The following is a 14,199-nucleotide window of genomic DNA, read 5'->3' as shown; positions in this document are numbered from 1 at the left end:
TGAATAAATTTTCTTAAGCATTTATGACTGGTTATAAGTTTACATATTGTTAAGATGCAAAGTATCAATTAGAATATATCTATATAATAAATTTTTATATAACTACTTACTTTTAAAATTAGATTGATTTTTAATTTTAAAAAAATATTTGTACACCCAAATCAACCAAGACAACTCAGATATAAAATATATAATAAGTTACGAAAGGTGTGTAAGTTATTTATTTCCTATTGATATAGCTTTAAATCTTTTATGTCACAATAACCATTATTTTAATATTGTTTATTCTAGCACAATTTTAAATAATTAAGTTCTTTTAGCTTTATTATTACACATGCTATTAAAAAAATTTGAACAATGGAAAATGCAATCTCAGAAAATATCCTTTACCTCATATATTCCATGGAAAATGATTGAAGTTTTAAAACTTACATACAACAATATGCACTTCTATAAATTTATCTCTTACATAGCAACATTAATAAAATACAAAATAAACAATGTTCAGTTCCTTTTTCAGAAATGATTAACTTGAAAATACTTAGAAAATCTTTATTAAAATTCCCAGTAAAGATATTGCACTATGTTATGCTTTTTTTACAACATATACTTATAATAGACATCTTCAAAAAGCATCTCAAATATTTGACAGCATGCTTTATGTGAATGTAGATTTATGGGTTGTAATTCACATTACACTTGCTAAAGCCTCATATCTTTTATAGACACAAAAGATGCTAAACAACAATCATCTTGGGGTATTTGCTATCAATTCTAGAATAATATTGAGAATTGATCCTAGTAGAAACTATTATTGTGTTATCTGTATAATTAATTAATAGTTAGCCATGTTTTATAAGTTGATTATAAATAACCAAAAAGAATGACTTAAAAGATGATCAATTAAGAGCTTTGCAAAACTTAGGGTTAAGTGTTTTTTGGTTTAAATAATTCTGGGTGTGGTGAGCTCCTGAAAAGTCTAAATTCAATAGTTTATATTTAGTTTTACACCACATATTAAAATTGATATTTAGTGCTTCAAATTAACTGAAGAAATAGAGTGTTAAAATAGAAATATAGCTCTCAAATTTCATTCAAAAAGGAGTGAATTTGTAAGGAAGCATATTAAATTGTAAACAAACTTGAAATATAAGTATAAAAATATAAATGTAAAAGGAAAAACCCCATAAATAAAAATGCACCTCTTTTTTCAATCAGCTAATGGTTTTATGATATTTATAATTAAATGTCCTTGGGTTTGAATAGTACTGGTTGGATTACCTTCTAAAAAGTCTAAATTCAGAACTTACATTGATCTAGAATCTTCTTGAATCTATTTATTATTCTAAAATATTCATGGGAACAAAGACCTATTAGAGGGTCACAAAATTTGGCTAAATCTATTTATTATTCTAGAATATTCATGGGAACAAAGACATATATCATAAATAGTGCCTATAGTTGAAAATGTTCAAATTAAAAAGTTTATATTGATCTAAAATCTTCTTAAATCTATTTACTATTCTAAAATATTCATGAGAACAAAAACTTATGGGAAGGTCACAAAATTAGGCCATTAATAGTGCAAATGTCAGTAAAACTTACTAAGGTTGAACACCTTATGGATTTAGCAAAGTAATTTTTGCTATGAAACAAAAGTGATAATTTTAAACATGAAATAGCATCTTAGATCACTTGAGGAGCTCTCATCAATCTTCACCCAACCTAATCTTGAATCTTGTGGTTAGCATTTGTAATTTATATTGGGTTCAAAACTAAATGTGGTAATTTACATTTTAACTTTTACCCTTGAACATAGGTCTAGCTATGAAGCTATAACAATATTAATATTACAATTATTGGTCTTAATACATTTGAACTGAAAAGCATAAGACTTTGTTTCTTATGTCTGCTATCCATACCTAACATCCTCATGTGTCCTTGGTCAACCTAGTTAAAATACTCCCAAATATGTCTTTGGTAAAATAATCTACATTCAATAATATGTACCTCAGCAAATCAATCTCTTACATGGAAACTTTATGTACTTATTCCAGAAATGGTCAACTTGAAGATGCCCAGAAAATCTTCAATAAAATGCCCAATAAAGACATTGCAGCATGGAATGCTTTGCTCACGGCATATGCTCAGAATGGAAATCTACACAAAGCATCTCAAGTATTTAATAGCATGCCTTATGTAAACACAGTTTCATGGGCTGTAATGCTGACCGCACTTGCCAAAGCCGGGCATCTAGTAGAGGCACGAAAGATGCTCAAGGACAACCCAGATTCAAATCTTGTGGCATGGACCGCCATGCTCAAGGCATATTCCCGGAATGGCCTGCTGGTGCAGGCTGCCGCTGTGTTTGAGCGCTTGCCGCTACGTGACTTGATCGCCTGGAACGCAATGCTCTCGGCATTATTCCAGAATCGGCATCTAGAGGAATGTTCCCACTTCTTCTTTGTGGAAATGCCAGAGCACGACCTCGTCTCGTGCACGATTGTTCTTGCAGCTCTCACAGAAAATGGAGAGATTGAAAAGGCAAAGTCCCTGTTTGCGACTCTTCCAGAGAGAAACATCTTTGCACATAATGCCATGATCTCCGCATATTCAGCGGGATTGCATCTACGAAATGCCCAAGAGATCTTCAGATCCATGCCTGTTATTGATCTCGTCACTCTCAATACGATGCTCACTAGCTTTTCTGCCGCAGGAGAAATCGATCAGGCTAGAGCACTCTTTGATCAAATGCCAGCAAGCGATCTGGTTTCATGGACTACGATCCTAGCACTGTATGCCCAGAACGGGCATATTGAAGAATCTCAAAGAATCTTTACTAGAATGCCACAGTACGATCAGATCGCTTGGAACGCAATTCTTGCGACGTATGCTGATCACCGCCAACTTGATTACACCTCTTATTTCTTCTGGAAAATGCCGGTGAGAAACACTGCCTCTTGGAACACATTCCTTGCAGCAAATGCCAAGAGTGGGGCATATTCGCAAACGGTGTCTCTTTTCCAGGCAATGCCCGAGCAGAATCTCATCTCGTGGAGCTCGAGGCTCGCCGCATGCACACGACGAAGGGCATATTCCATGGAGGCACTGCGAATCTTTCACGCAATGGAGATGTTTCACTCGCCGGACGTGGCGTGCTTCACGTCGGTTCTCATCTGTTGCAGCCATGGAGGCAAATTGGAGCTCGCCCGTGGCTTGTTTGTGTCGATGAGCTTGGACTTTGGAATCGCTCCTTGCGAGCAGCACTACTGCTGCCTCGTAGATCTTCTGGGCCGTGCTGGGTTTTTGCTCGACGCGAGAGATCTCGTCACAAGCATGCCTTTTGTTCCCAGGCTTCTCAGCATGACTTGCTTCCTGGCTGCTTGTAGAAGCCACAGGAACGTCGAGCAAGGTGCTCTAGCTGCGAAGCTTGTGATTCGTGAGAGTGTGAGAGATAGCTGTGGCTATGCATTGCTTGCCAACGTTTACTCTGTGTAGTTCTCGCATTTCCAGCAAAGCTTCGATTTATTTCTGTAAAGGTTTTTAGTATCTACAGATAAGTGTTTTTACCTTTAGAGGATTTAAGAGTTACTAGCTGTGTTGTGCACGAGTGTCATAAGCGCCACCACCACTGTTCTCATGTTGGGCCTCAACTCGGGGTTCTCTTTGGTACACGCTCCTGCTAATTTCGCGAGCTGCAAAGAAACAAGCCATTGTGCTGATGACCACTAAAGGAAACAAATTTCTTACACTCCAAGCAGCCTCTAGTGGGTAATTGTCACCCAGCCGAGGATCCATCAAGTCTCGAAGCCTCTCTTTTCCGTTTGTATCATCTTGCAGCACGTCCTCAAACTGCAAATCGCCATAGAGAAGAAGTTAGCAGCTAGAAAGTATCCTGTGCTTTGTAGCAAAAGAACTAACCAGTGTGGCAAGCCCCTTCTGTTCATCCTTATTCGAAAGAATGCCACTCTGCGTTCTTACTATAGCCTCTTGAGCGGATATGATCTCAAACAGGACTACGCCAAACGAGTAAACATCAAGGAATGGCGAGACATCCCCATATCGTGCATATCTAAAAACGACCTTCGTGAATTAGTAGTTCTAAGCACGAACAGGAGAACTTACTCTGGAGACATGTAGCCAAATGTTCCAACCAAACGCGTGGGTTGTGTGAGTGATATGCTTGTCATGCCGGTCTCTGTTAGCTTGCTGAGACCGAAATCAGCAACCTGTTACCAAAAGGAGCTCTTGAAGTCTTGCATAGCATCTTGTACATACAGTACCTTGGCATGAAGATTTTTATCGATGAGAATGTTGGTGGATTTAATGTCTCGGTGAATATATGTTGGCTTTGTGTGCTCGTGTATGTACTCCAGCCCTCTTGCGGCGTCCATTGCTATCTGGATCCTGGAAGACCAGCTAAGTGGTGGTCGGGCTGCTCAAGCAGAGAATTATATAAAGATACCAATGGCAGAACTACTTACTTGCGGAGTGCAAGTGTTGCGCTAAAGTTCCATTATCAACAAATTCGTAAACTAAAAACAAAGACTCAACTGTACAGTATCCTATCAGCTGGACCTGTAGCAGAAAAATGATAGTTGGAGTAAGCTGAAAATACAAAGCCTGTGAAAATACCAAGTTCGAGTGATGAACGCGGCTCAAGATTTTAAGCTCGGATAAAAACTCCTTGGTAGCTTGCATATTCATCCGTTTCACAGCCAGCTTCTGCTTACAGAAGAAAGAAAGAAACAGGTTGTAGATTGTAAGAAACCATCGCACCTGATCTCGAAAATAGCCGTAGTAAACAGAACCGTATCCACCTTGTCCAATCTTGTTTGTTTCGTTGAAGTTATTGGTAGCCGCTACAAGTTCATGAAGTGAAAACTCAATGGACTTTTCCAGAGCAATATCCGAGATTGCAGATCGAACGCTAGTCGTCGAGGATATGTTTGATCGCAGCACTCCTGAAGGCGTTGGAGTTCCTGCGTAGCAGCACCATAGATTTGTGTGTGTGTGCTGATAATCAAGTAAATACCAAACCTGATGCTTTTCGCAATGCCGACACTGTGCTGCTGGCTACTGGCGAAGGAAGACGATCGTTTTTCTCGTCTTGCTGGAGATGTTTTCTTTTCCACAGGAAGAATACCATTCCCGCGGCAGCAGCAAGAAGCACAGCCAGAATCGATCCAACGGACGCACCAATGATGGTAGACCTCCGGACTCCACCGTGACCATCTGAATTTTGTGCATAATCATCGGCGTTGTTCCACCTTGATAAGAAAGAAGAAAAAAAGCATGCTCACCGTCATCGCTGCAAAACCAATAGTTAGGACATGCGACACATAAGTTTAAAAGCGAGCTTCACCTGCTGTAAGGTGGATATAAACCATTCGAATCTAAAACATAGACGAAGAAGAAGCAACGACAAAAGATCGAGGAAATGTAAGCAAAAACAAAATAAAAAGAAATGCTAACCTTTGGCCGGAACGAAGACAATGCTCTGAGCTATAAGCCTCTGGAAGTCGATATGTGGATTAAACCGCTGGAGAAGTTGCTGGTCCGGAACCTTAAACCTGGCAGAGATGGTCGAGAGCGTATCACCCGGCTGTACTACATACGTAGCAAAAAGTCCATAGCTACGATCCACGTCTGGATTTCCACACGAGCAGTTGACGGGAACCTTGACGTTTAATCCCGCGAAGATGGTGTTCTTGTCCTTCAATGGCGTGGCCTCGGCAATCCAGTCATCCCTCGTTAAGCCTTGGAACTTTTCTTTCGCGATGATGAAGAGAGTAGTGTCGTCGGGGGCGATCTCATATGGGAAGTTGTGCTGGAGAACCTTTCTCACGCATTGGCAGTCGAAAGGAATGAAAATCTGTGCTGAGTTGTTGCCGCTACCAAGTTGGTTGTACTGAGAAACGAGCTGGGAGCTTGTAGAAAACCTGTCGTAGATCACCTGTAGCGAGCTTGGATCCACCGCAGAGATATTAAAAACCAGGAGAGCTCGCGGACATCCAGCTCCAGGAACACAGCTCGAGCTCGCAGCAAACACCCAGGAGAAGAAAATGGAGCAAACCAACGCGACGGGGTCTCTTCTTCTCCGGGATCGCCTGGATGATGATCCCATTCTTTCCTGCCTCGTCCTTCTCCCGCATTTCATACGCGAGGAGAGGAGAAAGAATCGCGATCCAAGGGCGTGGGAGTGAAAGCGCAGGCGGTGGCAAACCTTGAAAGCTCCACTGGGAAAAGCGATCACGCGTGGATGATAATAAACATGGAGACAAAGGTGGACGATCGCTTGTCGCATTGCGAGCGCTCTCCAGCCTGGATCACCCCACAAAACCCTCCGGAGAGATTCACTGTTGCTGGGGCGCGCCGGGGGATTGCCAACGCGGAGGCGGCCATCCGATCGATCGAGCCGCGCCTCTTCGTGAAGATCGGCGCAAACGATCCCCGGCACAAACCCTAGAAGATGCGACGCCTGCCGCGGCGCACAGTATGATGGATTTAAAATGGAGGGAGAAAGCGACGAGCTCGTCGTCCCTAGCATGGGCGTGCCCGGTCACTGCAACGTGTCCTCCACGCAATGTCCACGTCACTGTCGGGGGGACGTGGCAGGCACATTTCGCGCCCTCCAATTTCAAAGAAATTCATTTTGTCTATCGCCCGCGCGCTTTTCTGCCGCTGACGGAACCCTAACAAGCGACGTCACCCGGCAGAGTTTGCCAGCGTGTGAAAGTGACGGAACCCTAGCTAGCGGCGTGGGTGTGTGTGTTGTGTAGTCTTGGGTTTTTTCGGTGGGAGAGCTCCTCTTTCTTCTCCGGTCGAGGGGAAATTTTAGGGCGACGCGAATTCGAGGGCTGGGGCAGCGGGAAAGATGCGTGGCGAGTAGGCGGCATGGTGGAGATCTACCGCGACAACGGCCTACATTCTGGTAAGACGCCTCCGCAGCTCAAGAGAAATGGGTCTGGGCTAGCGGCGCCCCCCGATTTCCAGCAGCACAAATCTAGTATGGTTTTCCAGCGCCCGCCATTCTCGTTTGCCGGGGAGCACCACTTTGGCGGTGAAGGGGAGAGCTTTCTTGGCGAAAGATCGGAGATGTCCAAGTTCTCGGTAAGTTTTTCTTCTTGAGTGGAATGAGTGATCCGTTACTCAATTCGTAAAAATCATTCTCTTGTGACAGGAGGACTCTTTACACTCGTCTCCTGTTGTTACTCCTGGGTGCGGCCCAGGTTCCAAGCGTGTTAGCCGTCCAAAGTTCGTGAAAAATGCCACCAAAAGTGGCCCTCAAACTCCCGGTAGTGTAGGTGGTAAGTTCGAGTGCCATTTTTTTAAGTCTTGTTTGCGAACTTACAAGTTCTTTGCAGGATCACCCGCTGCTAGCGTGCCAACACCAGTCAGTACATGCCGCTATGACAGTTCCTTGGGTATACTTTCTCAAGCTGTGTTTTTGGATTCTAGCTTTTTCTAGCGACCTGTGTTTTCTTCCTGTGCAGGTCTTTTGACGAAGAAGTTTATTGACTTACTTAAGCAAGCTGAGGATGGTGTCCTTGATCTTAACAAAGCTGCAGAGACATTGAAAGTAAGTGCATGCTGCATTCAGTGTCTGTCTCTTTCGCAAGCTGCTTCAGAGAGGCTTTCTTCTGCCTTTCAGGTGCAAAAGCGAAGGATCTATGACATCACCAATGTGTTGGAAGGAATTGGCTTAATAGAAAAGAAGTTGAAAAACAGAATAAGATGGAAGTGAGTCACTTGAGCATAGCATAGCATCGATGATACGGTTTCACAATCGGAGTTTTTAACAGAGGACTTGGTTTCACAACTCCTATGGATATATCACCTGACATGACAGCGTTCAAGGTAGAATTGTCATCCTTTTACTGGTTTTATTCACACCCCGGTTTTCGTTATCTTCGAAACAGTCCGAAGTGGACGAACTACATGTCGAGGAACGGGACCTAGACGAAAGTATAAGGTTTGTACTTCTATTCTAACATGACGCACTTTTTCATTTTTCCAATCAGGGAGATGCGGGAAAAGCTGAAAATGTTGAGTGAAGATGAAAACAATAAACAGTATCCTTTTTTATCAGTTATCTTTCCCGCACCCCTCAGAATTTTCTTGACTTCATACTTCTACCGAAGATGGTTGTACGTGACCGAGGACGACATTAAAAGTTTACCTTGCTTTCGTGTAAGTAAGCGTTGCTCGGTCCTTTCTAAGCCTGATATATTAGTTTTAACGCTTGCTCTGGCTGGCAGAATGAAACCTTGATTGCGATCAAAGCTCCCCATGGAACTACTCTAGAAGTTCCTGATCCGGACGAGGTCAGCTCAGCATTTTTAAGAAATCTTTCATCTGGATGGTCTTACTAAACTAATTGTAATATGCAGGCCGTTGAGTACCCGCAGAGACGATACCAGATATTGTTGCGCAGCACGATGGGACCCATAGATGTATATCTTGTGAGGTGCGTATTATTATGATTTTATCTCTTTTCCTGGTCTTAAGGTTCGCAATCCTCCGCAGCCGATTCGAGGAAAAATTCGAAGAAACGAATACGTTAGAACTCACGGGCCCGTCCCGTACCGTGGAAGAGAACACCATTGCTGTCATTGAGAATGTAGAGCATGTAGTTACAAGGCCGCCTCCATCACACTTCGCTGGTGCGGAATCATCAAGTATGCCCGACTATGGAAACGGCATCATGAAGATTTTGCCAGCTGAAGTCGATGTAAGTGCTGCTAACATTTAAACCTTATCCAACACGTAGCTGAGCTGACGGTGTGATGCAACAGACGGATGCTGATTATTGGCTTTTATCGGATGCTGGTGTCAGTATCACCGATATGTGGAGGACCGATCGTATCCATCCCCTTCGTTTTTATTTCTTTTCTCACGATCATTCATTGCTTGCAGCGGCGGTGATCTTAGAGGATTTTTGTTTTCCTTAATGACTAGCAGCTTCGACAGCTATGTGGGACGAAGTCCAGCTCCAGGCTGCCGAGTTTGGAATCGAAGGCGAACCACAAACACCGCCAATGGCTTCATAGCAGCAAACGAAGAGAGAAAACCTCCCAAGAGGCTCAGGTTCGGCAATGCTGATTTTCAAGTTCTCCTCGTCGCCGGGACTAAGTTCTTTGATGCTTCTTCAGGAGGCTTCCTTCCAAGTCAAAACTCTTGTTTCTCCAGACAAGACTGCGAGAAGCTTTACAGAGTTCCATTTGCAACGACACTTTGGGAAGCTGCGTTTGCTGTGCCAATAAAAATCCAACGATAGGTAACATTGGCTCTCTTTATATCTCTATAGAGTTACAAAGCCAGCCAAGCCAAGCCTGGCTTTGACAGAAGCAAGCCATGGAACCAAGAAGCACGAAATCTCCTCACAGCCTAGAATTGGAGCACACAGCCTCTTTGACGACGTCGATTCTTTCCAACAAAATTGGATCCACTTTCGCTAATTTTTTTTGCCGGGTGCTGTGATATTTCATAGTGTGCTTTGTAATCTTCTGTAATATTGAAGCAAAATTATTTGTTTCCAGTAAAATTATCAAGGTATAATTAAACCGATGAAAATATAAGCGAAATAAACAAATAAGTCTGGGTGGTGTAGTTGGTCATCACGCTAGTCTCACACACTAGAGGTCCCCGGTTCGAAACCGGGCTCAGACAAAAGACACTGTTGTTAATTTTTATGGTTAATTGATCTAGAATCTTCTGGAATATCACTATTCTAGAATATTCTAGAATATTCTAGAATGTATTGGAACACGCTAGAGTTGTCCATGGCTCTATATAAAAGTGGAGCAATCTCTTAGCCCAGCATCGATCAATAGCAAGTCACAAATCTCTTCTTCGTCTTCTAAGTTCCAGACATGGCTTTGCACTTCTATGGTGGCAATGGCAGCAGCATCTTCGATCCCTTCGAGGAGCTCTCGTCGATCTTGGCTGGTGGTCACGAGCCCTCGAAGCAGATGGCCAGGGATGCGAGCGCCGTCGCCAACACTCGCGTGGATTGGCTCGAGACGCCCGAAGCGCACGTCTTCAAGGCCGATCTCCCGGGGCTGACCAAGGAGGAGGTAAAGATCAGCGTGGAGGATGGCCGCACTCTCCAGATCAGTGGCGAGAGGAAGAAGCACGAGGCACAGAAGAGCGATAAGTGGCACCGCGTGGAGCGCAGCTATGGGAGCTTCCTGAGGAAATTCCGGCTGCCCGAGAGCGCCAATGTGGATGCGATCAAAGCCCAAGTGGAGAACGGCGTCCTTGCCGTCACAGTTCCAAAGATCCCCAAGCCACAGCCGAGAACTATCCAAGTAGAGTAGAAGTGTGATCTTGTAAATTAGGGCTCTTGAGAAAGAGAATCAAATAAAGAGCCCTCTTTTCTTTGACGTCCATCTTCCGATTTGTTAGAAAACAGTTAGCTTGGATTGTACTGAGGCTCGAACCCCAGAGCCAGCAAATTGGGAAACCTGGTACGTGGAATACCAGCTATCTGGAAGACTCTTCTTGTATATGCCCAAATAGGGTATCTGGAAGAATCACAACATCTCTTTGACAAGATGGAGGAAAAGAGCCTCGTGTTATGGAATGCGATGCTCTCGATATATTCCCAAGTTACAGAGAGGTGGAGTGGGTTTTTAAATCAATGCGAGAGAAGAACTTTGTCTGCGATGTTTTCGGGTTACTCTCAGAGAGGAAATCTTACCAAAGCTATACTCCTCTTTGACAGGATGCCAGAACGAGGCCCAGTTTCATGGACGGCTCTTCTTGCAATGTATTCTAGCAACAGAAAACATTCTAAGAACCTAGAAGTATTAAAATCCATGCAAGTTGACGGTGTTAAGCCCAACGATGCAACTTTCACAAGTGTTCTAGCGTGTTGGTGATGTTCCTGTGGGATTCAATCGCTCTGTCTGGATTTCGAGATGATCCCGAGCAAGCAGAAGTATGGATGCATGCCAGGATTGTTCTGCCGAGCTGGGAGAATCAGGGATGCTCGAGAGCTCGTCTCCAGTGCCCCATTTATTCCAGACGAAGTCGACTGGATAAGCTTGCTAGGATCAAGGGCTTGGGAGGAAAACTTGGCGGAGCAAGCTATGTCTTGCTAGCCACCATTTCAAGCGTCTTGATGGTATATAGACTTTCTGGATCTACTTTGTTAAAGAAAACAGTAATTGCGGGATGTTTGGAAAGAAAATGGTTTAGTACTGGCCGAAGTTTCTTGGGAGCTTTCGTATATAGGTTAGAGAGATTGTCTGGAACCATCTCTGGAGCGTTTCTGAAAACCTGAGGAAAACACTCAAAACTTGGCAATATTTGTACTCAAGGAGTACGGGACACAAATCAAGACGCGTTTGTTCAAACCGAAATTCATATATAATGGTCAGCCGAAGAACGCATTTCCCAAAACAAGCAAAGAGTCATAGCTCTTCAAGCTATTTCTTCTATAGAGCTACTTCAAGATCCATGGCTTCCACACGTTCGAGCGATCGAGTCTTGTCACACTCGATTGGATTTGGACACAGCTAAGCGCAAACTTGTCCCGATGCGGAGCGGATCATCCGATCCGCGACACGATCTGCGATTACGCCAATCGCGATCCAACGGTCCCCCAACGGATGGTACCAACGTCGAGAAGTTCTCCCTTCCAAACAACAATTCAGCGCGGGGATTCGAAGTTATTGACGATGCAAAGATTGGAGAAAGCCTGTGGTGTCGTGTGCCGATACAATTGCCATCGGCGCCAGGGATTCGACAGTCAAGGTTAGCATCGCTTTGATCGTTTTTGTGTGAAGTGACTGAAGGCACTGAATTTTTCCCCTCGAATGATCATATGATATTTTAGATGGGAGGCCGGCACTATGAATTAGTCACTGGGCGCTACGATGGAAGAATATCAAGCTTCGATCTGGCAAGCACAACACTGAGGTCCATCGTGCGATGCTGCAGCTCTAGGAACCAAGGCTAATCCATTCAAGATCTCGTTGTTCTATCAGGTTGGATGAATAAAACTATCTTAACAAATTCTTACAGAAGTTTTTGGCAGGAGCTCACACAGTCGGGACCTCCAAGTGTTCTACTTTCGCCAACGGCCGATTTGATCGCATATACAACTTCAAAAACACCAGCAAGCCAGATGAAACAGTGAATCCCGAGTATTGGCCATATCTCCGGAAAAAATGCCCTCTTGGAGGAGATTTCACCGCGAACACAGTCGAGTTTGACAGGGGCTCCCAGTTTAATTTCGATAACTGGTACTTCAAGAGCTTTGAGAAGAGGAATGGTCTTCTCACCTCTGACCAGGACCTCTTTGAGAGTCAATTCACGAGTGGACTGGTGAAGTTTTACGGGAACAATCCCGATAAGTTTGCCTGGGACTTCGGGCATTCCATGATCAAGATGAGAAACATTGGGTGGAAGACGAGAGAAAATGGAGAGATCAGGATAATGTAGTAAACAGCGACTCGTATTCACAGTAAGTTTGATCAGTTGAAAATCAGTCATTTTAAATTGATATAGAATCTTCTGGAATATCACTTTTCTAGAATATTCTAGGATGTATTGGAACACTCTAGAGATGTCCATGGCTCTATATAAAAGTGGAGCAATCTCTTGGCCCAGCATCGATCAATAGCACGTCACAAATCTCTTCTTCGTCTTCTAAGTTCCAGATATGGCTTTGCACTTCTCTGGTGGCAATGGCAGCAGCATCTTCGATCCCTTCGACGAGCTCTCGTCGATCTTGGCTGGTGGCCACGAGCCCTCGAAGCAGATGGCCAGGGATGCGAGCGCCGTCGCCAACACTCGCGTGGATTGGCTCGAGACGCCCGAAGCGCACGTCTTCAAGGCCGATCTCCCGGGGCTGAGCAAGGAGGAGGTGAAGATCAGCGTGGAAGATGGCCGTACTCTCCAGATCAGTGGCGAGAGGAAGAAGCACGAGGCACAGAAGAGCGATAAGTGGCACCGCGTGGAGCGCAGCTATGGGAGCTTCCTGAGGAAATTCCGGCTGCCCGAGAGCGCCAATGTGGATGCGATCAAAGCCCAAGTGGAGAATGGCGTCCTCACGGTCACAGTTCCAAAGATCCCCAAGCCTCAGCCAAGAACTATCCAAGTAGAGTAGAAGTGATCTTGTAAATTAGGGCTCTTGGAAATAATGGAAATCTAGAATAGATCACTGGTCTCTCTAAACAGATCTTTCGCCATGGTACGCATTTGCCAGTGGCGAGCACTGGTACCGCTGCACGCATGGATACAGGGAAAACAGATACACGTCGTCATCAAACTCAATGCATCCTTTCTCTGTTTTTTACGAAATCTCGCGAGTGGGCAGTAAGATCGGTGGGGACTCTTTGTGACCGAGCCTCTTATCCAAAAGATGTATCACATTTGTAAAAACTAATATGTAGAGTTTCAATATGTTTCATGTACGATCTTCTGTGATTGGAATAGTTTCAATCCCTCTCGGCCGAGACACCTGCACGAAAAAACAAAGAAGAATGGAAAGAATCACAAAACCTGGCACTTCGCACGAGAACTTGGAGGATATGTTGATGGCCCTCCACTCGGAATCCGGCAGAGGATTTGTCCAACCAGCAGGAGATGCACATCGAATAGGCAGTATGAAGAGAAGCTGAGCTTGAGACTGATTATGAATTCCGGGGGAAGGCTCTTCCATATGCCAGGAATCCTCACCAGCGAGTGACGATCAAGGAAGTTTACAGACTTGAGCGAGTAGTCTGTGATGAAGAAAATGTGGCTTTCATCGCTGCAAAATCCATATTTAAGTTGTCGAAGGTCGTCACTTCGTCGGTGATGATTCCCCTGGGGTACAGCCACCCGGAAGCTGGAGTCTGGGAACACTTGGAAACTGGCGACTGAAGCGATTGAATCCTTAGCCCAGTTCAGTGGTAGCAGCGAGTGACTGGATTGGGGACGATCATCTCGGGTTTGTGAGGTTTCCACTAGGAGCAAGCTTTCAACGTTGCTGCCCACACTTCTTTCGAATTCGTGAGGAAATCCAGCCGAAAAGTGCTCCCGGGGCACGCGAATAGATGTAGTATTTAACCTGGCGCCAGGCTTTGGAGACGAGCTAAGAGAGCCCGGAGAGATGGTATTCAGGAACCGCAGGCTGGTTCTAGAATATTCTTGAATGTTTTGAGATTGCATAAACAAGTTCTTTCTCTTCATATTTTCATTTCA

At 44.3% G+C, this 14,199-nt stretch overlaps 5 protein-coding genes and 1 non-coding gene across 6 annotated transcripts; 5 read left to right on the top strand and 1 right to left on the bottom strand.

Moving 5' to 3' along the window:
* Positions 1-2,097: 2,097 nt before the first annotated feature.
* Positions 2,098-3,498, top strand: LOC112343464 (pentatricopeptide repeat-containing protein At4g02750-like). The gene has a single exon (XM_024666966.1). The coding sequence runs from the start codon at positions 2,098-2,100 to the stop codon at positions 3,496-3,498; it is 1,401 nt and encodes a 466-aa protein (XP_024522734.1).
* An 8-nt stretch (positions 3,499-3,506) lies between these two features.
* Positions 3,507-6,550, bottom strand: LOC9640831 (chitin elicitor receptor kinase 1). Its single transcript, XM_024666965.1, has 12 exons — positions 5,476-6,550; positions 5,366-5,396; positions 5,304-5,311; positions 5,041-5,235; positions 4,780-4,982; positions 4,636-4,725; positions 4,485-4,578; positions 4,284-4,435; positions 4,126-4,229; positions 3,922-4,072; positions 3,751-3,852; positions 3,507-3,695 (listed from the first exon to the last, which is right to left on the bottom strand). Exons 1-12 carry the CDS (start codon positions 6,548-6,550, stop codon positions 3,582-3,584), a joined length of 2,319 nt encoding a protein of 772 aa, XP_024522733.1. The 3' UTR covers positions 3,507-3,581.
* Positions 6,551-6,761: 211 nt separating this feature from the next.
* LOC9640830 (transcription factor E2FA) lies at positions 6,762-9,568 on the top strand. Its single transcript, XM_024666980.1, has 15 exons — positions 6,762-7,113; positions 7,184-7,310; positions 7,368-7,427; positions 7,497-7,582; positions 7,655-7,743; positions 7,806-7,860; positions 7,923-7,975; positions 8,025-8,075; positions 8,145-8,193; positions 8,262-8,327; positions 8,394-8,470; positions 8,530-8,734; positions 8,799-8,865; positions 8,965-9,090; positions 9,156-9,568. The coding sequence occupies exons 1-14, from the start codon at positions 6,898-6,900 to the stop codon at positions 9,051-9,053; spliced, it is 1,290 nt and encodes a 429-aa protein (XP_024522748.1). The 5' UTR covers positions 6,762-6,897; the 3' UTR covers positions 9,054-9,090; positions 9,156-9,568.
* Positions 9,569-9,598: 30 nt separating this feature from the next.
* TRNAV-CAC lies at positions 9,599-9,672 on the top strand. Its single transcript has one exon. It is a non-coding gene; the product is annotated as a tRNA-Val (tRNA).
* A 170-nt stretch (positions 9,673-9,842) lies between these two features.
* On the top strand, positions 9,843-10,365 carry LOC112343456 (18.1 kDa class I heat shock protein-like). The gene has a single exon (XM_024666939.1). It carries the CDS (start codon positions 9,876-9,878, stop codon positions 10,320-10,322), a length of 447 nt encoding a protein of 148 aa, XP_024522707.1. The 5' UTR covers positions 9,843-9,875; the 3' UTR covers positions 10,323-10,365.
* A 2,280-nt stretch (positions 10,366-12,645) lies between these two features.
* On the top strand, positions 12,646-13,174 carry LOC112343455 (18.1 kDa class I heat shock protein-like). Its single transcript, XM_024666938.1, has one exon. It carries the CDS (start codon positions 12,674-12,676, stop codon positions 13,118-13,120), a length of 447 nt encoding a protein of 148 aa, XP_024522706.1. The 5' UTR covers positions 12,646-12,673; the 3' UTR covers positions 13,121-13,174.
* Positions 13,175-14,199: the final 1,025 nt, after the last annotated feature.

This window comes from Selaginella moellendorffii, unplaced genomic scaffold (genome assembly GCF_000143415.4).
Source record: "Selaginella moellendorffii unplaced genomic scaffold, v1.0 SELMOscaffold_151, whole genome shotgun sequence".
In the NCBI taxonomy this organism is placed as follows: Eukaryota; Viridiplantae; Streptophyta; class Lycopodiopsida; order Selaginellales; family Selaginellaceae; genus Selaginella; species Selaginella moellendorffii.
The sequence above is the reverse complement of the archived record's forward strand: the minus strand, read 5'-3'. Positions and strand labels throughout refer to the sequence as shown.